This window comes from Crocuta crocuta, unplaced genomic scaffold (genome assembly GCF_008692635.1).
Source record: "Crocuta crocuta isolate KB4526 unplaced genomic scaffold, BGI_CrCroc_1.0 scaffold397, whole genome shotgun sequence".
NCBI classification, from domain to species: Eukaryota; Metazoa; Chordata; class Mammalia; order Carnivora; family Hyaenidae; genus Crocuta; species Crocuta crocuta.
The window spans coordinates 1,741,398-1,766,397 of NW_027527387.1; the positions used below are offsets into that span (position 1 = coordinate 1,741,398).

Consider the following 25,000-nt stretch of genomic DNA (forward strand, 5'->3'; position numbering starts at 1 on the left):
ATTGGTAATTGTGTTGTATATTTACATTTTTAAAATTTTATATGAATGTTGTTCTTCTTGGAAACGAAACCTTCACAGAGCCAGACACAGGGTTAGGGGATCCTCAAGGTCACGCCCCACTTTGATGGTACATCATAGTCTAAAGTTTCTATACCCCTGGACCATGTTGATATACAATATGTAGAGAATTACATATCAGAAATCTATCACCTAGTTTCTGTGGCCTTTCACTGTGGACGAGTAGTGTGAGGCAACAGTCCAGAACATACCTTTTTAGCTAGAATTATTGATATCCACATATTTTCTATCTTGACTTAGAAATCATCTTTATATGTTTTCTTCCAGAAGCCCAACCTTAGTAAAAAATATACCTACCAGTTTAGGCTACGGAGCAGCTCTTAATGCCAGTTTGCAGGTAAGAGCATCAAATGCACTTTTCCTTTATCCTTGCATTTGAATATTTTGCCTTTGTTTGTTTGCTTCTTTTGCATGCTTTGTATTTAGATGGGATTGTGATTGTTCTTAAGAGTTGGTTTATCATCCAAGTAAGTTGTAGAACCTAGTACTGTAGAAAGCACTGGTTCTAATTCAAGCTACTTTTGATGTGAAGAAGCAAGAAGGACACCCTGTGGCAAAATCTGGAACACTCGGTTTTCCTGCAAATGCTAGATTGATAGAAGCTTTTGCAAATGCATGTGGCTATGCATTAATATTTATCCAGGCTGTCATAAATGATTTCACATCATAGTGTTGGGGAACATGGTGCTTGTGGCAAAAACTTTAAAGTTTAATTTTAATATATAATTTTTATGCAGAGGAGGCAAATGTCAGGACTTCTTTATTTTGAGCTAAGTCCTGGTCATTTTTAAAAAGCAGAGCAACTGCTTATATGTTGAGGTTTTTCACGACATGTGAGAATACAGTATTTCATTATGTGGAAGGCTGAAACATGAGTGAAAAAGTTTGCTGGGTGAGCTTCTGTTTACATTTTTGCATCACACTTAATTTTCTTGATATCTCTGCCACAAGTGGCCAGTTAGGAGTCTTTGTCCTTCCCACGCGTTTTATTTAAATACTTCTAAAACCCCGCATCAGGATCCGAACCCATTAAAAAAAGATACATGTTTAAAAAAATATTTTAAAGGGCAGTTCCAAAGTTGTATTACACCTTCTTTGTTTCACTAGGCTGCCTTGGCAGAGAGCAGTTTGCCTTTGCTTAGTAACCCGGGACTGATCAATAACGCATCCAGTGGCCTTCTGCAGGCCGTCCATGAAGACCTCAATGGCTCCCTGGATCACATTGACAGCAACGGGAACAGCAGTCCAGGCTGCTCGCCGCAGCCGCACATGTAAGTGGGTTAGCAGACCCCGCTAGGTGATGGCCTGTTCGTGCGTGCTTCTAGATTCAGTAGTCTTCCGAAGTTGCTGGTGGTATATAAGTACAAAATACAATTGTAAGTAGAGTTCAATTGCCCCATGTTCATGATATGAAAAAGTGTATCGAAATCAGTTTTAATGCATCTTTTAGATTCTCTCCAATGTCCCATAATTATTATACTAGCAGTCCTCTGCAAATTTTTAGCACTACGAGCATTCTCTTGGGGGTACAGCAGAGTCTAAGACGAGTCTACGTCTTATGGGTCATTATCACAGTTTGGTTTGTATGGGGCAATAAAAATATTCATGATGGAATAAGTTGTCGTAATTTTTACTACTATTACAGGTCTCTAAACCATTTATGAACTGTAGTCAAGATATTGCCCGTTTTTATAAACCGTAAAATGCAAAGTTTAACTGTTAGCCACAGTTTACATAGAAGCTAGTAAAGTGTAACTTTTTGCCTGTCTTATAAATCAGTGTAATTACATATTCAACTTTAATTACTGGTGCGTCTGTATTGGCAAGGTTTATATGTTATATTTTATGCAAGACTACGATTCCTATTAATATTTAGCAGCTAACTATATCATTAATTACTCTAAAATCTTTCCCCTACCATCTTTTTAATGGAGCTAAGAGAGTAGATGTATTAAAAATTGATGTATTGTGGATTTCAGAAATGTGTATGACACTTTAAAAAATGCCTGGCCTTATTCAATAGGCCAAGCATATCAGTTTCTTATTTACTAAAAAGTATTGACCTTGGTAGAACTTAGAATTCAGGGATAAAAATTATAATCTGAATAATGAAGTGTATATACCATCCAGTTGTTAGGATGAGCCAACACTTACGTCCATACTTCCAGGAGTTAAACATCATATACTTCTAAATTTCCAGTTATTGAGGTAAGAATAGTACTTTCTCTCATTTTCATATTTTCTTCCCCATTTCTGCATTAAATATCTAGTCAAAGACCCAAATGAGAAATGTGGCCTTTATAAATGCCTATATCCGTTTGATGTTTCCTAGGATATTATTTTTGTTGACTTTTTAAACATCTTATTCTACTTGACATATTAATGTCTTTAAGATCATGAGCTTAATTGCTTTATAGCACTTTTACTCTATCACCTTTGCAAAAAGCACACTGTGAACATTAATGTGTTTTATCAGGTTCCAAACCATTACTTTTTCAAAATGGAAAAATTTGTCTTTTCGAAGTGTCTTTAGATGTATTAAATAATACAAAAGAAGTAATAAAACTTGAAGTAGAAAGAACATGAATATATGCTCTTGAGAGTAAGAGTACTCTAAAACAAGGAAAGTGAGCCATCAGACAAAAGTTCCCATACCTCTGCTTTATCCTATCAGCCAGGCAGAGGGTAGCTGGAGGCCTTTTACTTTTAGTAGTTCTCCTGAGTATGCTGGTGCTCGTTCTCTGTATAAAATGCTAAAACATTAAAACTTTAAAGAGCAAACAAGAGTTAGATCCTGTTTTTCCCCTTTTAAAAAAGACCGATTTCAGAGAAATGAAAGACGTTTATAATGAAAGTGTTTAAGCTGCTGATATAACTCCCCGTGTTAATATGTAGTGGGTAGTGGTGGCCCGTGTACCATACAGAAAGGATATGTAAAGAAGTGTTTTCTTAAGTGTAAACGTCCAGTGATAAGAATAATAAGATAAAAATTAATGATTCAGTCAAATAGTTGGGTAAACATTTTATTTTAAAACCTGAAATAGTAATTGGGCTTAGCTGTGGCATTGCTAGGTTAGTTGTATTTTTTTCTTTTGGCAATTGCTATTTTAGACTCTTCATTTTATTTAGTTCAGTTTAATTGTGAAATATCTCAGCAAAAAAATAGGATTTATAAAATAATATATACAACTTATAGATTTAATGTCTGATGTACTGCCCCTATGGGTATATAAACCTAAAATGACCATAGTGAATTTAGTGTATGCTTTCTGCCAATATGAATTAGTGCATGTGAAAAATACTTAGGTGTGTTTTCCATAGAAGGATTTAAGGAAAGCTTCTCTTGCCCGTTGGAAGTAGATTTCAGAAAAGAAAAAATCTGAAGAAGACCAAATCTGATCTTTTCCTAATTTCTATAAATTATAATCAAAATTTTAACTATCTTGCAAAAAATACTGAACTGTCATTCACTCTTTGACTCTGTTTCTTTTATCATTAACTGTTTGTATATTGGACGTCAAATATTATTGATGGCATGTCACTTCAGTGTTCTATATCTTCATCTTTTTAGAGTTTTAATATGATTGTACTTAAGGAATGCTAAGCATTTTATGTACACTATGGGGCAAAGGAAAAATATTACCTGATTCTCTCAATCAAAAGTTGACTACATATAACTAAAGTACTTTTTGAAAATTTAACAGAAATGAAAGAATCATTAGAGAATATTTCCGTTGCTTACTTCTGCACCCTGAAGTGAAGCCATGGTACTTGTTGTTATTTTGGAAGGGAGTAGTTATACTGATGAAATTGTGAATAAGAAGCAGAAGGGCCTGCTGCTTTCAGTATATGGGCTCTAGTGACAGATCGTAGGGGTTCCAGGCCCAGATTTAGCATTTAATACCTGAGTAGAATTCATTTCTTTCCTCAATTTTCTCACTGAAAAAGTAACTAATAATAATACCTAACTCATAGGATCCTTTCAATTGAAATGAGTGCCTAGAAGATAATAATTCCTCCCCATATACTCCACACAGTTACTAGCTTATATTACATCTTGTAATACCTTATTGTTACTCTAAATGACATTAAAGATGATATTAAGATATTTCACATTTTAATGCATTTTTAAGGTAGTCCATACATGTGTGTTTAGTTTCCTTGACCATCCCTTTCCTTTCCCTCTTACCCCCTCTTATAATTCATGAAGTAAGCCAATCCAAAAAGGAAACAATAAGAGAAAGAACTTTATGGTAGTGAGCAGGTTACTCAGAATCAGCAGGATAAGAGATTTTTGAGAAAAAAAGAAAAGATGTTATTTGAGGTTATAGATAATGAACAGTTCAGATGAATAATACTGACCCATAAAGGAACTCATGATATATGCCTAGAAAACTTTGACTATTAGGTTTGACAGGAATTTAACGTACAAAAAGGAAAACAGAATTTAGAATATATGAAGTGGTGGTTAGTAGACTATTGAGTGTCGTAAATATCAAGCTGTGGTCTTTGTTTGAGTCAGTATGGAGGCTATTCACGTCATGAGCTTGAGTTTCACACTCAGAGCTGTGCTTTAGGAAGAGTAATCTGGAAGTGTGCTGAAGGAAACTCACACATGGTAGGATGTTCTGGAGTTGGGAGAGACTGAGAGCAGAAGATTAATTCATGTCGTAGGTAATACCTGACTTAAATGCCAGCCTTAGAGTGGAGAGCAAGGAATCAATACAAAAAGTATTGAGAGGAAAAAACACCAAATACAACAACCCACTGAATGCTGGGGACAAAGAGGAAAATTAGGAAAAGTCATAACAACTTTGGAAGCTCACAAGGAAAACTAGAGGTTATAAAGAGGACAGGCTCAAGAGGGAAAATGATGTGTTCAGTGTTTTACTTGTTGAATCCAAGAACCCAAGTGTCCTTCTATTCAGGAAACTGAACCTTTATTGTTTGTTTTGTCCAAAATGGTAAAATCAAAATCCCAATGGTAACACAGTAGAATATAGAATAGAAGTATTCTCCTGGGATTTGTAGAGATGTTTTGAAGCTTTAGAATAGAGGAATAGTTATAGGTTACTACTTCTTATATTATTTTAAGAGAACAGGAGATGTCAAATTATCATCTACATGCTGCTGCTTTTTTTTTTTTTTAATATTTTATTTCTAGGAGAGAGAGAGAGAGAGACAGCGTGAGCAGGGGAGGGTCAGAGAGAGAGAGGGAGATATAGACTCTGAAATAGGCTCCAGGCTCTGAGCTGGCAGTCAGCACACAGCCCGACGCGGGGCTCGAACCCACGAACCGCAAGATCATGACCTAAGTGAAAGTCAGACGCTTAACCGACTAAGCCACCCAGGCACCCCTATACTCTGCAGTTTGATGCTCCATATTTAATACTTTCTCTTCATTCCAAGGTTTACTCTTAGAATGCCCTGAATGAAGGCTTTTGCCAATTTAGTGCATTCATTTTGCATTGACTACTTGAATTCACTACTTTCTGCCTTTTCCTTTTTTGGTTCTTCATCCTCTTTCCCTTAACCTAAATTCTGCCATCTCTTAAGAGCCTAGTCCTATTTTACCAGGACATTTTCCTGAGTAAAGGTGCTGTCAGGACCTACACTTTGCTCCACACTCTTGAAGAGCTTACTCCACATACCATTTTCTGTACTAACAGAGCCTGTGTGTGAACATGTGCACATTCAAGCCTACCGCGTGCTCACCTTGCAGATAGCCTCAGCTGAAGGACAGATACTATGTTGGGGATGTATTGTACTGTATGAAACCTCTGACAGGCTAAACCATACAAAGTAAGCATTTGGTAATTGTATGATGATGATTTTGAAGAATCACATGGACGACACGTTTAGGTGAAATGGTTTGACTTAACAATGTAATCCCTACAAGAGGAAAAGCCAGGATTCTCTTAGAACCCTGAGGACAAAGGAAGAACAAGGGATTTTTAGGAAGGAGGAAGGATAACTAAATATAACGTTTGTCTTTATGAGGGCGTTCGGACATTTTTCTAAATATTGGTAGAGTATGCTCGTGAAGTTTTATTTTTAATTTTAATTATTTAGTTTATATGTATTTTATAACTGTTCAAATTTATCTGAATAGTAAGTAGCAGGCCCCTTCACCTCATTCGTGATTATCCTCTCAGATCTTGTTAAATTTTATTTATCTTGTTGAAGGTGAATTAAAAAAGAAAAAAGTACTGAAATTAATGCATTATTAATCAGATCGAATGTTCAAGGGGATTTTAGCAAAAAGTAGGAAAGGTTAAAGCCAGGTAGAATAATATAGATCCTACATAATAAGTTTTTAAATTTTATTTGACTATTTTCAGTCAAATAGATGTTTAAAATCTGTATTTTCTACTGCTGTCATCAGAGTTTTAGAGTCATCATGATCTGAACAAATGTAAAGAATACTTTCCTGGGGCTCCTGAGTGGCTCAGTCAGTTAAGCTTCCAACTTTGGCACAGGTCATGATCTTATAATTCGGTTCATGAGTTTGAGCCCCCCATCAGGCTCTGTTCTGACATCTCAGAGTCTGGAGTCTGCTTCAGATTCTGTGTCTCCCTCTCTCTCTGCACCTCTCTGTCTCATGCTCTGTCTCTCTCTGTCTCTCAAAAATAAACGTTAAAAAAAAAAAAAAAGAATACTTCCCCTAAGAGTCTAGCTGTGTATCATTACAATTTTAGAATACTCTTCCCTTATGCACCTCATGCCAGTATTTTCCGCTTACTGACTTCTCAGAGTTCTATAGAATATGGATAAAATTAATTTAGATTCTTGTTTTATATCAATGTTTCCCTCTTAAAAAGGCTACTTACAGAGGATTGATGCTGTGTTCAAGTGGAAATAATTTGAACTTACTCACTTCTCCCATGAGTTAGACATAACTGAATGAAAAGATCAGAAAACATTTGGAGCAGAGCTGGAAGGTAAACTCATACTGGTAGAATCAATCCATTCCTGTCTCCTTCCAAACTTGAAGCAAAAAGTGAAGTTTATTGATATACCTACCATATTTAGTTCAACTTGGTTCTTTTTCTTTAAAACTAATCAGTTGTTTCTTCTCGCTCTCAATAAGTTGGTTCAGCTTTGGTTTTTTTCTCTTTCGAAACATGTTAAATGAGATTCCTATTTTTATATTTTCAAATTTTGTTTCTAGAGATCAAAATCAGTGTTCTTCCTGGACTGGTTTAGTATTGAGGCCTTTACACACAAAGCCTTCCATTGTCATGGCGTTCCCCTTTCTGATTATTAGAGCCTCCTACTGTTGAGTTTTCAGATCATTTCTTACATGTCATTCCTGAATCCTCTTAGCCTCTATGTCATTTCAAAGTTCTCCTTGCTAATATTCTACACTAGTTGCAGGTGATTATTATTTTCTCCCTCTTATTAAAGCAAATATTTGAAGTTTGAGAGTTAATGATCTTCCATATAGAGTCAGAATGTTAATATGGTTCATATAAGACTAGAAAATATATGTACTGTCCTTAGAAGCCAAAACTTTAGAGTAATGAAATCAAAGGCTGAGGCATCACATAAAAGGAGTCATGTAGTAGTATTTCAGGACTGCAATAGGGATCACATTAACCTTTTTGATTTACATGTTGAACACATATTCTATATGCCTCAGAACTTTCTATACAACATTCTCTGCTTCTTGAGAACCTCACTTCTTGTATCATTCCAAAGATAAACTTCAGCCTCTCCTAGAAATTATATCTTGCAACCAAAGAGCACTAAAAAGGACCTCAGGACTTCCATTTTGTGAAACAGTATTGAAAATCTAATATAAATCATGAGTTGTCATGGAATATTATAAAGATATTCATGTATATAATATTGCCTTGCTTCCTTCTATGCCAGTTGGCTGCCTTAAAATTTAAATTGCACTTTGTAGGTACATGCAGAATTTGCAGACCCTACACCTTTAGTTGGTGACATTTTATATAAAATCCCTAAAGACCTTAGATCTCTCTATGGGCAAAAGCATTTAAAATTAAAGTGGCTCCATATTTCAGAGAAAAGCAGCTGAAAGGGACTGACAAGTTGAGCAAGTAGAATGCTCCCTCTCATTGTTTTCATGCCTGTTAAGCCCATGCTATTTTTGCTGATATTTTGGATCATTAAGAGCATTTTGAAGCTCTAAACATAAAAGCTTTTTATTTCTTTTTTTGCTTTACATATGTTTTTGCAGATTTTCTAATTCACAACTTTCAGTCACCTTTAATTTTTTTTTTTTTTTTTGGGTCCTAACATTTCTGAGCCTCATAATTTTCATTCTGACTTAATTCCATTTTTATTTAATCTCTAAACTTTTCATTAACTTTGCTAGTTAGCTTTGAGATCTCTTTCCAAAGTGATTGTACAGAACTTATGATTATTCCAGCTCTTTATCATCTCATCTTTTTTTTTTTTAAGTGCTACAAGTGTGGCTCAGTGGCTGCTGTTCCTTTTTACATTATTCCAGTCCCCATATGTGGCACTTACAACTCATTCTAGTTCCTCTTAATAAAAAGATCCTCCCAGAGGTACAGAGCCTTCAGCTAAAAGGTGTTGTCTCCCTACCGTGCCAATTGTGGGAATTTGTGGGTTCCTATAGGGTTTTGAAGGATTTTTATAGAACTATACAGATGATATCTGACATCCATGGCTTGAATCCCCACCATTTAGGCAAAGTGTGTCGGAAAACTTTTAGCTGACAGTATTGTAGCTTACTGCTTCTATTTCATATCTAAAGAAGATACCTTGTTAGAAGGAACATCTTCATTTGCACTAACACTAGTTGAGCCTTAGAAATTTCCTTTCTCTAAGGGTCAAAATGTCATTGACTGCATTGTTAGAAAAGGAATATTGCTATGCTGTATTAATTTCTTCCTGCTTCTACTACCAGGGTAAAATGAAGGTTTTAATATACCTGTATGGTATTTTAATAACTTCAGCTTTTGACATAGGGTTTGGAAAGTGGATGTATATTTGGTGACTATGGGTATTTTATGACCAAAGATATTTATTACATAAAGTCAGCTGTCATTTCAGAATTACTTAATGTGAAGTCACTTTCCATGATGAAAAATTATATTTTAATATATGTTAAATTTATATGTAGTTTAACTACCTTATCAGAATTTAAAATTGATTATTAACATAAGTACCACAATATACTAAAATATTTTGGCACCAAAAACTACAGTTTAAAACTTTATCTCAGGATTTCTATATTCCATAAGCAGTTCCCATCATTAGGACAGAATTAAATAATTCGTGTAAGCAATAGATGATCAAATAGTTTAATATAACTAGTGGAAACTAAGGTTATTTTGTTTTTTCAACATTATCTTAATCTTTGAAGACTAAAAATGGAGTAATATCATCAAAACATTTAAAAGTCAGAAGTAACAGTGGTCATTGCTCATGCTATGTTACCTTACTATAGAAAAATTTGCATTTGCAACATTAAATTTAAGATCCCTTTCATTGGGACACCTGGTGGCTCAGCCTGTTGAGCTTCCAACTCTTGATTTCAGCTCAGGTCATGGTCTCACAGTTCATGAGACTGAGCCTCATGTTGGGCTCCACACTGTCAGCACAGAGCCTGCTTGGGATTCTCTCTCTCTCTGTCCATCCTTTGCCTGTTCTCTCTCTCTCTCTCTTCCAAAAATAAATAAATGAACATTAAAAAAAGATTCCTTTTGTTAATTAGCAGATCAAAAAAGGACATAATATACTAGATTTAGAGTAAGAGGTAAATATTCCCTATTTTTATCTCATGTTTGGAACTAACAGAGCATAACTTAGCATAGTCCAGGAGAAAACTGAGCACTGAGTCAGCACTACAATTTAATTTGAGCAAAGGAATAGTTTTAGCAGAGCAGCCAGTCTCACAGATTAGAGAGACCTAATGACATGAACTATATGTAATCCTGGTAGACAGCAATCTCTGTAGAGATAACCAGGAGAGAGCTTCAAGAGCCAGCAGTGGATGGACAGCATCCCATCAGGCAATGTGGCGAAAGGAAATAGACTGTAGTCCAGAAAAAAATGGGTGAGCCACGTCGGCGGGTGGGGGAAGGGGGGCAGCAGAGGAGGGAATAGCCACAGCCACAGGGCCCAATTATAGGACTTTGAGGGCAAAGTACTCAAGTCTTCCAGAACCCAAGTTATCAAAGAGGGAATTAGAGAGGAACAGGCATATACATTTTGTGTACCCTTATTCCCATCCTGACATTTTTCATTGAAACTCCATCCAAGAAACAAGGCAAACACATTTCTTGGATGAATGGTTCAAAGGAGCTCTGGAGCAGCCTGAAAGCTCACTTAATGGCTGAGTATCAAGATGTAATTTAGACTTTCTTTAATTTCACTGGCCAACAGATCAGAAATATAAAGATTCTTAGATCCATAGCTGGATGTTTGTTGAAGGCTTCCATTTATGAGACACAAAATTGAATAGACCAATTATATCTCAACATGCAACTAGTTTTAATTCTGAGATTGGGCAAAATCTATCTGTACTTATCAAGGATCAAAGTAATTACAACTGTATTTTCATATTATTGCAGCTGTTTGGGTCACATCTATTACTTTTATAAATCAAATAGAATGATAAATCATAATGAATTTTGTTGTTATGTTTTTTTTTTTTAAGAGCACTGCAGCAAAACTATCTGAAATCATTTGGGAGTGAGCCTTCAAATCATATAAAATCCAATTCCTTTAAACAATGTTGCATAAATTTAAATAAATTTCAATATAATACTGAAGGTAAGGGCAAGAAATCTTAGATAAATTTTGATATACATATATATGCATATAATTTATAAAATTATGTTTTATTAACCTTAATCCACCTTTTTGTTATATTTCTTAGAACTTCTATTGACTTTAAATGGAACTTTGGAACTCCATCTTGGGGTCAGATCCACTGGGATGTAGGATAGAATTATCAACTCCACCCTTAAGTCCGGCAGTGTGTCTTAGAAAAGAAACTTACTACAGTCATCTGGAAACAATATTCCGTTGCAATCAAACAATGGATGGCTGTGATTTTTAAATGACAGATTAAAGGAGATATAAGATTCAGTAACTATATTAGGATTAAAGTTGTATTCTGACCTTAAAATGAAAAGTTAAAACTAATTTGTCAGCTTATTTTTAGCCAAGGCAAAAAAAGGTATAGGAAATTTAGCAGGGCATTTTCTAATTATATTCTGAATAACACAAATAATATATAGTATATATGGAATGAGGAATCATTTGTTCACTCCAGTTGTTCTGTCTCACTCTTAATGGTTGCACTTCCTCTTCTGGGAGGAAGAATATTTTTCTTTTCATCAAGAGACATTATCTGTTGAAATGGGATAATAACGGGAATAGTAGTTCCAAGTACTGTTCTAATGGCAGCTATGTGCAAACTCATTCAAATCAAAACAAAGATAACTCAGACAATAGTGATAAATGCTATTTTAATTTACAGAAGAGAAAATCTTGAAAAATGATAAACTGGAAAAAATTGAACTATACTAGTAAATATCTCTTTTATAATTTCTCTAATAAATTAATAGCTAATTTATCAGGTCTAGAGGCTTTAAATATATGGTCTTCTTATTGACTTTTGTAAATAGGAGAATTAAATATTTCTCTAATGTGTGTTTAATTTAGAAAATAAAATTCATATTTTGGCAGAAGGAGGATTATTATATCAAAAGAATAAAACTTAAGTAAAATTAAATAATTTCTTAGTGACAATGTAATAACTTTAGTTGTTCACTCACATTAGCCTAAGATCATCTCTCATTTTAAAAAATACTAAGAAGGGCACCTGTGCGGCTCAGTCAGTTAAACATCCAGCTCTTGATTTGGGCTCAGGTCCTGATCTCATGGTTTGTGGGTTCTGTGAGCTGACAGTACAGGGCCTGCTTGGGGTCCTCTCTCTTCCCTCTCTCCCTCTGCCCCTCCCTCACTTGCTCTCTTTCTCAAAATAAATAAATAAAGTACTAAGAAAATATTTCCTTTTAAAATCAAACTTTTCCTTTTAAAACTTTAGTTTCATTTATTAACTTATTTCTTTGATATTGTTAAACTAAAATACTTCCTACACTACATATTACTCTAAAAGTTACAAATGTCTAAGAAACACAAATTGTTTCTCATTTCAACCTGACTTTATACAAATGGAAATAAACTTGCAACTTTTATAAATCTACCCTTAAATTCCAAATATAATTATATCATTTATACTAGAAGGAAATGAGTAAAATTGAATTTCTATAATCTCCATTTTTCATATGCTTTCTAAATGTACATAAATTATTTCACTAGTTTTCCTGTAAAACTTTCTTCTTTGGGGAAAAGAGGACTTTTTAAAAATTATTTGATGTGATTGCAACTTCTAAGATTTCAGTTGATAGAAGTTAGCTACTGAAAAATAACAAACAAAACCAAATATTGAGTCTCATGAAACTAAATCTCTGCATCTTAATAAAGGATTGTGTTTATGTTTTGGAATTTATTTTACATCTTTAAAACAACAATATTTATATAGCAAGCATGAAGGTCACACAATTAGCAAATTAGAACTAATTGAATCAATTTTTTAAAATATATAAAATTGAGAGTTAAAGTGCTAATCTTATACTTTGAACTTTTTATATAATGCTTACATACTAGTAGTTATCATTATTTGTCCTACAGTTCTTTTTTTTAATTATTTTTACAAATAGTTTATTGTCAAGTTTATTGTCAACTTTCCATTTCCATATAATACCCAGTGCTCATCCCCACAAGTGCCTCCTCCATGCCCATCTCCCCCTCCCCAATTGTTCTACGGTTCTAGGCCGAGAACTAAATATAGACATTGTAGAGAATTAACAGAAAATCCCATCTTATCCAGATATTTCCTTTCATATTGAAATATTTTGATTTTGGGGCACCTAGATGTCTTGGTTGGTTGAGCATCCAGCTCTTGATTTTGGCTCAGGTCATGGTCTTACCATCATGAGATTGAGCCCCGCATCAAGCTCTGCACTGGGCATGGAGCCTGCTTAAGATTTTCTCTCTCCCACTCGCTCTGCCCCTGCCCTTGCTAGCATGTGCTGTGCACTCTCTCTCTTTAAAAAAAAAAAAAAAAAAAAAAAAAAAAAAAAAAAAAGAAGACAAAAGAAAAATTTTGATTATTTTTTGAAAGAGTGAAAACCTTTACAAATCAATAGACAGTATGTTAGCCGATAGCAATACCAGTGTACTCTGCTATTTTTTAATGTTGTTAATCAACAATTAGGACATAATGATAAATAAGAGATAAAGAATTTGTATGACTATATATATTTTCTGTTGGAGTTAACCAGTGTATACCATAAGTTAAAGGTATCCAAACTAAATAAGTTAAGTAGAAGCAATGCATGGTTTAAGAACTATACATATTTTAATATATGCAGTATGTTTCTCAAAGTACTGGAAATATAAGTTAATTTTACTGGATAAATATTGCTATATTGGGTCAAATAAAATCAACTTACATAGTAAAATTGAAGGATTAGGGCCCTGACACTATTTCTGAGAGTAGTTTTTGAAGATTATCTCAGGAGTAACATTTTTTTTTTTGTAGTAATGACTCAAAGTTACTGATAGACGCATGTTTTATCCTTCATGCTAAGATAGGAGGAAAGGTTAAAAATATTCTTACTGGATTTTTAAAAGATGTATTATACCTCTTCACATAAAAGGTTCATTATTCTTTTCAATAGGTACACTGTATGAAATATATTATAATTCTTCTGAAATAACTAGGATTATCTGAAGAAAGGGTACAAAGAAATCTCCTATAATCATTAAACACAAAAACAATTTTAATCTAGTACTACATTTAGTTCTGACTTACAAATGTGTGATAAAAGTAACTTTCCATTTCCTAAAGTTGCCCATTTTGTAGATATTAGCCATTAACTGTAATTTTTTCAAAGCATTTGTTGACATCTACCATAATACTTAAGACTTAAAATTTTCCCAACAAGTGCCTCCCCTTAGGATGGACACTGGGTTCTACTTCTGAAGTCAAGACTACATTGTATGTTAAGTAACTTGAGAATCAAAAAGAAAGAAAGAAAGCGAGAAAGCAAGCAAGCAAGAAAGAGAGATAGAAAATAAGCTAAAAAAATATATAGAAAACAACTAATGATGCATGCTGTTAACAAATAACTAGAATTCCCTTTACATGATCAGATAACCTGGTTTTAGATCAGCCTTGAAAATTCCTGATTTTTTGATTGAATGACCAACAATTTATCAAATACTACCATATGTTTGGTCCAAAAATAAATAAATAAAAAGGGACTTAATATATTATCATTAGCTTCCTGGTTTTAGTAAATATTGTATTTCTAAAAGACTCAATCAAATTTACATTGTGCCACTGAGTTTCTTATAAATAATGACACTATATAAATACTTTAATCATTACATTTGATATAATTGTTAAATAAGGACACACTGTTGTGATTATACAGTCTAACATCTGTTGACTTAAGTATATTTGAAACGTTTCAGTTAAAGAGAACTTTATTCACAGTACATTCTTTTTCTTAAAAACAAACAAATGAACAACAACAAAAAAAAAACATGACCAGTTTTTCAGACCTTTTACTTAGTCTTGAATAAGAAGAAAATAAAAACAATTTACATTCCTCTAGGGAATATACCACATGACCACGATCTAAAACGATAAACCTCCCTCATTATTATAGGCCAACTCTAACATTTCTTCTGCCTTTCCTTGGTGCCTTGATTACTTATAAATTTCACAACTAAAGAAGCAACACATTTGTTTAGGCAGTGAATTATTCTGTTAATGTAGTTCGGCCTCTGTTTGTGTTTTGGTATATACCATTATTGAGGATGGTCTGTAAAACCAAGTGAAATTAGAGTATAAAAATCAACTGCTACTTGACATTTCCTTCTAGTGGAGGCTTGACAGGTTGAACATCACAGAGATAAGTTTCATTCATTTGATTGAATAAACATTGAATGAGCAACTATCATGTGCAACACACTGTGCTGGATACTGGCAGATGATGTATATATACAAAGAGCTAAAACTCTGATAAAGGGATGGATACATGCATAGATAGTGAGAGAGACCAAGTAAAAGAATGAAGACAGGTACCAGCCTAATTGTAAATTCAAAGACTTAAATGTAGGCACATAGAATCAGAAAAAGCTTTGTAGGAGCTGTAGCTTTGAGTTAGGCTTAACGTGAAGTAAATTTTTAGGGTGAACTTTATGAAATTATTGCTATTTGAAAGATTTTGCTTACAAAAATAGCAGTCATAATTTTCAACCTAATATTAAGCAGAGACGAGGTAAGAGAAGATAGGTGCAAAGACTTTAAGGATGACAACAAAGGGGACTATCCTTCAGAGAAAGGTAATAATACCTTTGCCTTGTTAGGCGATCAGCCTAGAGAAGAATGGCTGCAGAGTGGGATTGGAGAGATTGGGAACCCTATTTTAGAGTTCATTAACCTCCAAGCTGATGATAGGGTTGGGGGGCATTTTAAAAATTCACCAATTGTTTGGAGATTCTTAGCAAGACCCTCATGGTTATATGTTACCTACTTTTATTTAATTTTTTAATTTATTTCTGAGAGAGAGACACCATGAGCAGAGGAGTGTCAGAGAGAGAGGGAGATACAGAATCTGAAACAGCCTCTAGGCTCTGAGCTGGCTGTCAGCACAGAGCCCAACGCAGGGCTCGAACCCATGGACCATGAGATCATGACCTGAGCCGAAGTCGGACACTTAACTGACTGAGCCACCCAGGCGCCCCTGTTCCCTACTTTTAAAAAGGCTTACCTTTTTTCTTTTTTTGTTACTCATCTCCAGAAATACTAGATTTTTTGGATTTAAGAAAGTTGCCACACTTTATGCACTTTCCCTTCGATATTCAGTTTTAAAATACATGTGTAAAGTTTTATTTAAATTCAACACAGTTACTATACAGTGTAATATTAGTTTCAGGTGTATAATTTAGTGATTTGGCACTTCCATTCAATACCCGGTGCTCATATCGAGTGCTCTCCTTAATCCCTGTCACCCATCCCCCTCACCCACTTCCCTGCTGATAAACCTCAGTTCTCTGTAGTTAAGACTCTTGGTTTCTTGATTTGCCTCTCTTTCTCTCTCTTTTCCCCTTTGTTCATTTGTTTTGTTTCTTAAACTCCACATACAAGTGAAATCATATGGTACTTGTCTTTGACTGACTTATTTCACTTAGCATAATACTCTCTAGCTCCATCCAGGTCCTTGCAAATGTCAAGGTTTCATTCTTTTTGATGGCTGAGTAAAATTTCATTGTACATATATACCACTTCTTCATCCATTCACCTGTTGATGGACACTTGGGCTGTTTCCATAATTTGGCTATTGTAGATAATACTGCTTATAAACATCTGGTGCATGTATCCTTTCAAGTCTATATTTTTGTGTCCTTTGGGTAAATACCTGGTAGTGCAGTTGCTGGATCTTAGGATAGTTCTATTTTTCACTTTCTGAGGAACCTCCATACTGTTTTCTAGAGTGGTTACACCAGTTTGCATTCCCACCAAGAAAGCAAGAGGGTTCCCCTTCCTCCACATCCTCGCCAACACCTGTTGTTTCTTGTGTTGTTAATTTTAGCCATTCTGACAGATGTGAGGGTGATATCACATTGTAGTTTTGATTTTTATTTCCCTGATGATCAGTGATGATGAGCATCTTTTCATGAGTCTCTTGGCTAGCTGGGTGTCTTCTTTGGAAAAATGTCTATTCATGTCTTCTGCCCATTTTTAAATTGGATTATTCATTTTTTTGGGTGTTGAGGTTTGTAAGTTCTTTATATATTTTGGATACTAACCTTTTATCATATATGTCATTTGCAAATATCTTCTACCTTTCTGAAGATTGCCTTTTAGTTTTGTTGATTATTTCCTTCCCTGTGAAGAAGCTTTTTATTTTAGGTCTTTAAAATAACATAAAAAGGGACACCTGGGTGGCTTAGCCACTAGGGTGGCTCACAGTTCCTGAGTTCAGAGCATGGAGCCTGCTTCACATTCTGTGCCTCTCTCTTTTGGCCTCTTTCCCGCTTGTGCTGTCTCTCTCTCTCTCTCTCTCTCTCTCTCTCTCTCAAAATTAAATAAATTAAATAAATAAATAAATATGCATACATTAAAATATACATAAAATGACATAAGAACACAGAGTAAAGATTAAAAATAAATAAAATGTCTAGATATTGAGTATCAGTAGCCTTTATGAGTTTTTGTGGTCATTGCTGCTACTGACTGGCATCTTAGTCACAAAGAGGACTATGGAGATTCATTTGCAATATTTTCCTACCTCCCCTTTCTAATATATCCAAGCTTTCTGGGATGCACCTCTCCTCTTCCTTGAGCAATTAAAACAGCAAATATAAAGATTCATCAAAATTATATATGGGTTATAAACAGTCATCACCTCTTTAACTTCTAGAATTTTCTTTTAAACTTGAGATAGCGAGCACACACATGCTGGGGAGGGGCAGAGAGAGAGAGGAAGAGAGAGAATCCCAAGCAGATTCCATCCACACTGACAGTGGGGAGCCTGATCCAGGGCTCCAGGTCACGAACCGTGAGATCATGACCTGAGCCAAAGTCAGACACTTAACCGACTGAGCCACCCAGGTGCCCCAAACATTTAGAATTTTGGACATAGATTTAGGTCTTTCTAGCTCCATGGTAGAGCATATGAGGAAACTATTTCACAAACATATAAATTTAGGAGCAATGGATGCAATATCTTTTTACTCCATGGCCTACATCCTAAATTTTTCACTTCTATCCACTGTTCCTAATACCTCCACCTTAGTCCTAGTCATCATTACCTTGTTACACTGTTTTAGTGGTCTTCTATCTGCTAACTTTCCCTCCAGTGTCCTACACTCAGTGTAAACTTTGCAAGTTAATCCTCCAAAACTCTTCTATCTTTTCACTGCCGGGCTCAGAAACCATCAATAGTCCTTCAGCTGGCAGAGAATAAATTTTAAACTCCATAAAATGCAACTCAAGGGCCCTTCACCATCTGACCTTGCTCTGCTTTCTAACATATTTCTTTATTACCAACCCTCCTTTCTCCATGGCCTCTGCACACTCTCAGGTTTCCCACAACACATTTAAGGTTATTCATTTTCCCCATTTCCACTCAGAAGGCCCTTTCCATCGTCCCTCCATTATGAACATTTTCACATATTTCAGAGCCTACCTGAAGTGACACCTCCTTCTCTCATAAAGTACTCACTGATTGCTTTGCCAGGATTTACCTCCCCTCTTTCCTAACACTTTGTCAACTGTGATATTGATCACCTTCTGCCTGGAATCAGAGTTACTTTTGTATACATCATACTTCCTACTACATTGGAGACTATGAAAACAGGAACCACTGTTCATATCAGCATCTAGCCCAGTGATTTGCACATAAAGTCTATTGAATTTTTTTTCACTTTTAACAAGAAGTAACTTTTATCCTTCTAGGAGTACTTCCATTTCATTTACAGACTTTGTACCTCTCTGTCAGGGAATAATAGCAGATTTTATATCTCTCAATCACTAAATACTTTCTCTCCATTTATCCGAAGAAATTCCAAATAGCATTCTAATTCTCCCAAATACAAGTTATATTAAATTAGGATGTGGGTATGCCTTCTTTAAACGTAAATCACTGCTTTTCTCTAGGAAATAGGAGGCAGTGGATAAACAGAATAGCTGAATTTGGAATCTTCTATTTGGGGGCATCTGGGTGGCTCAGTTGGTTAAGCATTTGACTTTGGCTCAGGTCATGATCTCTCAGTTCATGGGTTCGATCCCAGTGTCGAATTCTGTGCTGACATCTCAGAGCCTGGAGCCTGCTTTGGATTCTGTGTCTCCCTTTCTCTCTGCCTATCCCTCACTCACACTCTGTCTCTTCCTCAAAAATAAATAAACATTAAAAAAAGAAATCTTCTGTTTGGGGGCGCCTGGGTGGCTCAGTCGAGCCCAGTGTTGGGCTTGACACTGACAGTGCGGAGCTTGCTGGGTACTCTCTCCTTCCCTCTCTCTCTTCCCCTCCCCCACTCACTCTGTCTCAAAAATAAATAAAAACATGTTTTTAAAAAAGAAACTATTTCATGGAAAGAAAAGTTTTGGCCCCTGGGTGGCTCAGTTGTTTAAGTGTCCAATTTCGGTTCAGGTCATAATCTCACAGTTTGTGGGTTCAAGCCCCACATTGGGCTCTGTGCTGACAACTAGCTCAGAGCCTGGAGCCTACTTTGGATTCTGTGTCTCCCTCTCTCTCTGATCCTCCCCTATTCACGCTGTCTCTCTCTCTCAGAAATAAATAAAAAAACATTAATTTTTTTTTAAAAAAGAAAAGTTTTTAAACCATTCACGATGAATTTGTGGATTCTAGTTTCAAAGAATATCCCTTATTTACCAAATGGATCATTTGTTTTGAAATCAAAGATGAACTTGCTTCCAAATCCACCTAAAGAAATATACCGTATTTATCAGGTTAAGAACTACTACAGTGACTGTCAAATGTGTTTACCTTCTATCTGTGTCCTCCTGTGCCCAAGGTTTGTACTCTTACGTCTGTAGTAATACAGATGCCTGGCTTGAGTTAGGTGCCCACTAAATAAATAAATGGCTGGCAAAATCATCCAATCCAGACTTCGTAGACTCCTGCCTTAAGATATGTTAAAAATAATTATCCTTTATTCAAGTTTTCAGACAATAAAAAATCAGTGACTCTACCAGTTTTAGTCTTTCTTTCATTATGTCCGTAAGTTTAAAAAAAAAAAAAAAAGCTAAGTGTTTGATGTTTCAAATGTATATCATCTGTTTTGTTCCTGGAAACAACTGATTTTATTTGTTTGAAGTAGCTTCTGCTTTACTTATTATTAAAGACTCTGTTAAGAACTGCAGTTTAATCTGTACGATACCTCAAATCATCCCTGAAGGAAGCAGTGCATAAATTTCAAATCAGTGGGAGAAAATAATAGCATGATGAATATCCAAACCATCCTCAAACCCAGAAATAATTATCACCAGGACAGTCAAGGATTTCTCCCTTTTGCCCATGTGAACTTCTTCTTACTTTATTGTCTTAAAAGAATTCCATTAAGAGTATACATGCATTGAGAATCTTCTTAGAGGCAAATAATCTTTCCCAGCGGTGAACCCCTCCCATCTCACTTAATCGTTCCTTCTCTTAGAACACTTATGGCGAGCAGTCTTGTAGTTATTTGAGTACATATTTCTTCCATCTTAGACTGCAGATTCTTTGATCGATATTTAAAGCCCCCACAGTCCCTTATATATAGGAAGTGCTCAATAAACTTTTGTTAAATTAATTATTGGCACTAAGAGTTAATAGTTATATGTTATTGGCTTTTCTTATCAAAGTGAGATTGATGTTCTTTATATCATTACAGATACAGGGGACTTGGCATAAAACCCACCATAAAGTACTTTTTGGCAGAAAGAAATTTCCCTAACAAGGATATGTTTACTGCTATATCTCTGAAAATTTCTACTTTTCAGTCAACTTTGAGTTAATCTATTTAAGGTTTCTTTAGCTAAACATGTACTATCAGACTCTATAAGCCTTAATGCACACAGCAAATGTGAGGAAGGCCTGGACCATTCAATGCATGCATGTTAATGATTTTAATGGCAAGCTGATGATGAGGCCTGGGATGGATGGCTGAGGAGAATAAGTGTAGGAGGTCTGTGTACAGAGCCTTTCAATGATGGCCTCTCTGCTTTGAGATTTGCTTTCCTCCACTGATCTAAAATGATCTGAGATCTGACCTGGGCTTCTGGTTTAGTGTCTCAGTGTTCAGGAAATTATTAGTAAATAATTCTTTGGAATAATTACATTAATATGTTGTGTTGTTTTGTTCCCTTGATTTTATTACCTCAAATGTACTTTTAAGGAAAGGCAGCTGTTATTAGGATTACTTTCAAAACCCAAATGCCTGGCATCTGGTATGTGGGACACATATATCATTTTTTTATGACTTTTCTGATATAGTAATAAAAATCTCACATTGGGAGAAGGGCTAAAATATTTTTGGAGCTAATTAAGCTCATACTGTATTTAAAATTAAGTCATGTATTTATACTGTATCTTCTCCCAAAAAAATATTTAAGGTTGTAATTATATCATGATTGTATCTAACATTCATTGATCACTTATAGCCCAGGCACTGTTCCGAGTGGTTCATATATATAAAAAAAATCATTTAATCCTCCTAGCAACTGTATAAAGTGGGTACTTTATTACTCCTCCTTTATGAGTAAAGAAAAGGAGCTATAGAGTAACTTCCCAGTCACACAGCTAGGACATAAGGAGCCAGGATTCAAACCCAAACATTTTATCCTCAGAGCCCACTATATTATTAACCACTTAACTATTGCTTCATGACCAAAGATTATAAATGAGGTGCCTAAACTATTTGGTATTACTTTATACTCTACTTATAAGTTAATCAAAATATCAAGTACATATCATTTATTGTATTAAATTACACCCTAGTAATTAAAGCCTGTAAAATAATTTCACTGGAGAAGAGGATACAGAAGGGAGAATTGGTGAGCACTTAACAGAGAGGGTGTTTATTTAAAAGGATTTCTTTATCTTATTTGAATTGTCAGAAGTGTTTCTATGGTGGAAGGGAGTATTTTCCCAAGAAAAATAATTATCCTACAGAGTGTTAACACATGGTACCTCACAAGGGGCACCTGGGGTAGTTCAGTCGGTTAAGCACCCCACTCTGGATTTCAGCTCCGTTCATGATCCCACGATCATGGGATCAAGGCCCACGTCAGGCTCCTCTGTGTCCAAATAAATGAACAAACATTAAAAAAAAAAAAAAAAAAAGAAATGAACATTATAGAAACACCCAGATTTCTTCCTGAAAAGGAAATAGCTGTCAGGGAGACAAGAAGGAAAGACATTGCTAATGGCCGCAGAAGAGATTAATGTCCCATTTGTCCTACAGTCCACCAGAAGCATGTGGTTTCCCTGTGTTCGATTCCCTCCAGGTGTCATACGACAAACAGTGGAAGCATGGAGATCCAAAACTGAGCAACCTAATACGAATAGGCATAATCGTGACAGAATCTTATTTTTATTGAAAAGAATTCCCCCCACGTATAGGCATAGGTCCTATAACTTCCAAATAATCTTACTCTCAGAGATGCTTAACATCTCTTGTTACTTTTTATTTCTTTCTTAGATATTGTGCTAGTAGCACTAAATGTTTTAAAAATTGAGTATTAATAATTACTAGCTTTGGTTTTAGTTTATTTTTAGTATGTTAGCGGTCTAATAACTGTAGCCTTAAGGGAAAATTTTATTTACGTCTTTCCCAGGTCTCATAACTTGTTCGTGAACTAATAGAAAGGATTCTAAGAATACTTACTTCCAGAGAGAAATTTTCTCTCTCTTTCTTTTTTTAAAGTAGGCTCCATCCCCAATGTGGGGCTTGAAATCATGACCCTGAGATCAAGAGTTGCATGCTGTACAGATTGAGCCAGCCAGGCACCCTGAAATTTTCTTTTAGAATTAGTGCAAACGAGGGGCACCTGGGTGGCTCAGTCAGTTAAGTGTCCAGCTGCAGCTCAGGTCATGATCTCGTGGTTAATGAGTTTGAGCCCTACATCGGGCTCGCTGCCGTCAGCACAGAGCCTGCTTTGGATCCTCTGTCTCCCTCTTTTTTTCCCTCTCCCCTATGTGCGCTCTCTGTCTCTCTCTCTCTCTCTCAATAATAAACATTTAAAAATCTCTAGAATTAGTGCAAATGAAGCTCTTAGTGACTTGATGACACATCATTTATTGAGTCAACACATATTTACTAGGTGCTTCCTATATGCATAGCTCTCCTGATCTGTGAAGTTCATAGCCTACTTGGCAAGACTTGGTACAGCCACCACTAGAAAGAGTTAAGTTCAGTGTACCTGATTAAGGCAACATGCGATAGCAGGAATAACAGTTCCAAGAAACACTGAAGAGAACAGCATGTATACTAGTCCTGGCTTTACCTGTACTTACGACACTTGGAAAGTGACTTCTAATCTGTGCAATAGGAGCATTGAATAAAATTATGATAGGATTCAAAGTTCCTGTAGTTTTGAGCATCAGAATGATCAACCAAAAAAGAAGGGGCTAAGCAGGAGAGCAGTGCAAACTGGTCAAGTCAAACAGAGTCTTTAGAAGGAGATAAAAGTTGGTCCATAAATAGTAGACAGGATATGTGTGGGTAAGACACAGAGCTGAATGGAATTTGGGGTTCTGTGTAAACACAGAGGTTTGAAGAGGGCACATAGACTAAGTCAGCTTATAAAGTCATTTGGAATAGCAAACTGAGCATGATGTTTCAAGGATGATGTTTGGCATCTGGAATAGAGGTTTTTATTCAAAACTTCTGTTGTTCAAAGGTCAGTTGAGTCCTGCCTATTGAGAATGGCTGAGAGTTTTTGGCTTAATCCTGTCTCATCCTGTGTCTCAGTTCAGACAGATTTTTTGTACAAGGCAGTGACATAATGAAATAACTAGCCCTTGCATACTAAAATTCTTCAAAAATGCAATGGAACATACCTTTATAGCTATCGTTTTTGAAAAATTATCTCTATGTGTGTGTGTTGTAAAAATGCATCCTGTTTGGGGCAACTGGGTGGCTCAGTCAGTTAAGTGTCCGACTTCAGCTCAGGTCATGATCTCACAGTCCATGAGTTCAAGCCCTGCATCGGGCTCTGTGCTGACAGCTCGGAGCGTGAAGCCTGCTTCAGATTCTGTGTCCCCCCCCCCCCAACCTCTCCCACTCAGGTTCTGTCTCTCAAAAATAAATAAATGTTAAAAAAAATTATAAATGCATCCTGTTTGATACTCCTCTTTATCCAGAACTTGAGACTTTCCCACAAGTTCTTTATTCAGTTAAAATCCAACCCAGAAAAGAAACCCAAAAGAATTGGTTACCATGATGTAGCAGCACTCCAGCTGAGGGACCAGTGAAAGTGCGGCAGGGAGTCAGGAAACTGAATCAGGGTAGGGTGACCACTTATGTCTTCTCAGAACCCTGAACGTTAAGACACACCAACTATATAAGAGGTCACATCATTAGCTAAAATATAGGGTGCCCAAAATAATATTAATTGACTTGGGGGTAATCCTATAGAACAGTGCTAGATATCTATGTATATCTTGCCAGCTATTAAGTATCTGTTTAGAAATATTCAGCCATTTAAGCTTAAAAGTTTGAATATTCATAGGTCGTTTATGAGGACCTAATTGGAAAAAGGTGCTATCATATTAACCTTAGGAGTTTATTCTAATTATTTCCAGTACGTAGAGTTTAGCATTTACTAAAATGTTCTGAATCCCAGATTGAACCTGGAATATCTAAAATTATAAATTTGACTTATAGTGATTATTAAATCAAAACGTCATTTTTAATAAAAGTCATTAAATGGATATGAACTTTCACAAGTAATCTTATTAGAAGTTCTCATTTGTATATTTCAGACAGTACTTTGGGAATATTAACATTAGATTTAATATGTGTTTAAATTCTGGACATGTCTATGTGATACCATACTGACGAGTTGGTTTTTCAGTCATTTTACTCAAACTGTTGGCTAGTTCAATGAAACATTTATTTAAAGTAGTTGTTGAATTCAGTTGGTAGATTTTTTTAGTCAAAATAATTGGTTTTGTCTTTGAAATGATCCTCATAAACAGCTTTTATGATTTCAGGATAGTAAAATCCTGAAATCATTTATAGATGCACACACGCACACACACACACACACACGAGCACATGCTTATACATAGATTCTCCATCACTACCTCCATGGTGCACATTTTAT

General features: G+C 35.4%; 1 protein-coding gene across 8 annotated transcripts in view; it reads left to right on the forward strand.

Annotated features, from left to right (window-relative positions):
- FOXP2 (forkhead box P2) overlaps positions 1–25,000 on the forward strand; it is a 588,171-nt gene that overhangs the window by 555,060 nt on the left and 8,111 nt on the right. For all 8 annotated transcript variants that reach the window (XM_077752288.1, XM_077752279.1, XM_077752343.1 and 5 more), the window contains 2 exons: positions 346–415; positions 1,186–1,349. In XM_077752288.1, the coding sequence (XP_077608414.1) occupies positions 346–415; positions 1,186–1,349 (234 nt within the window). The remainder of the gene's footprint in view (positions 1–345; positions 416–1,185; positions 1,350–25,000) is intronic.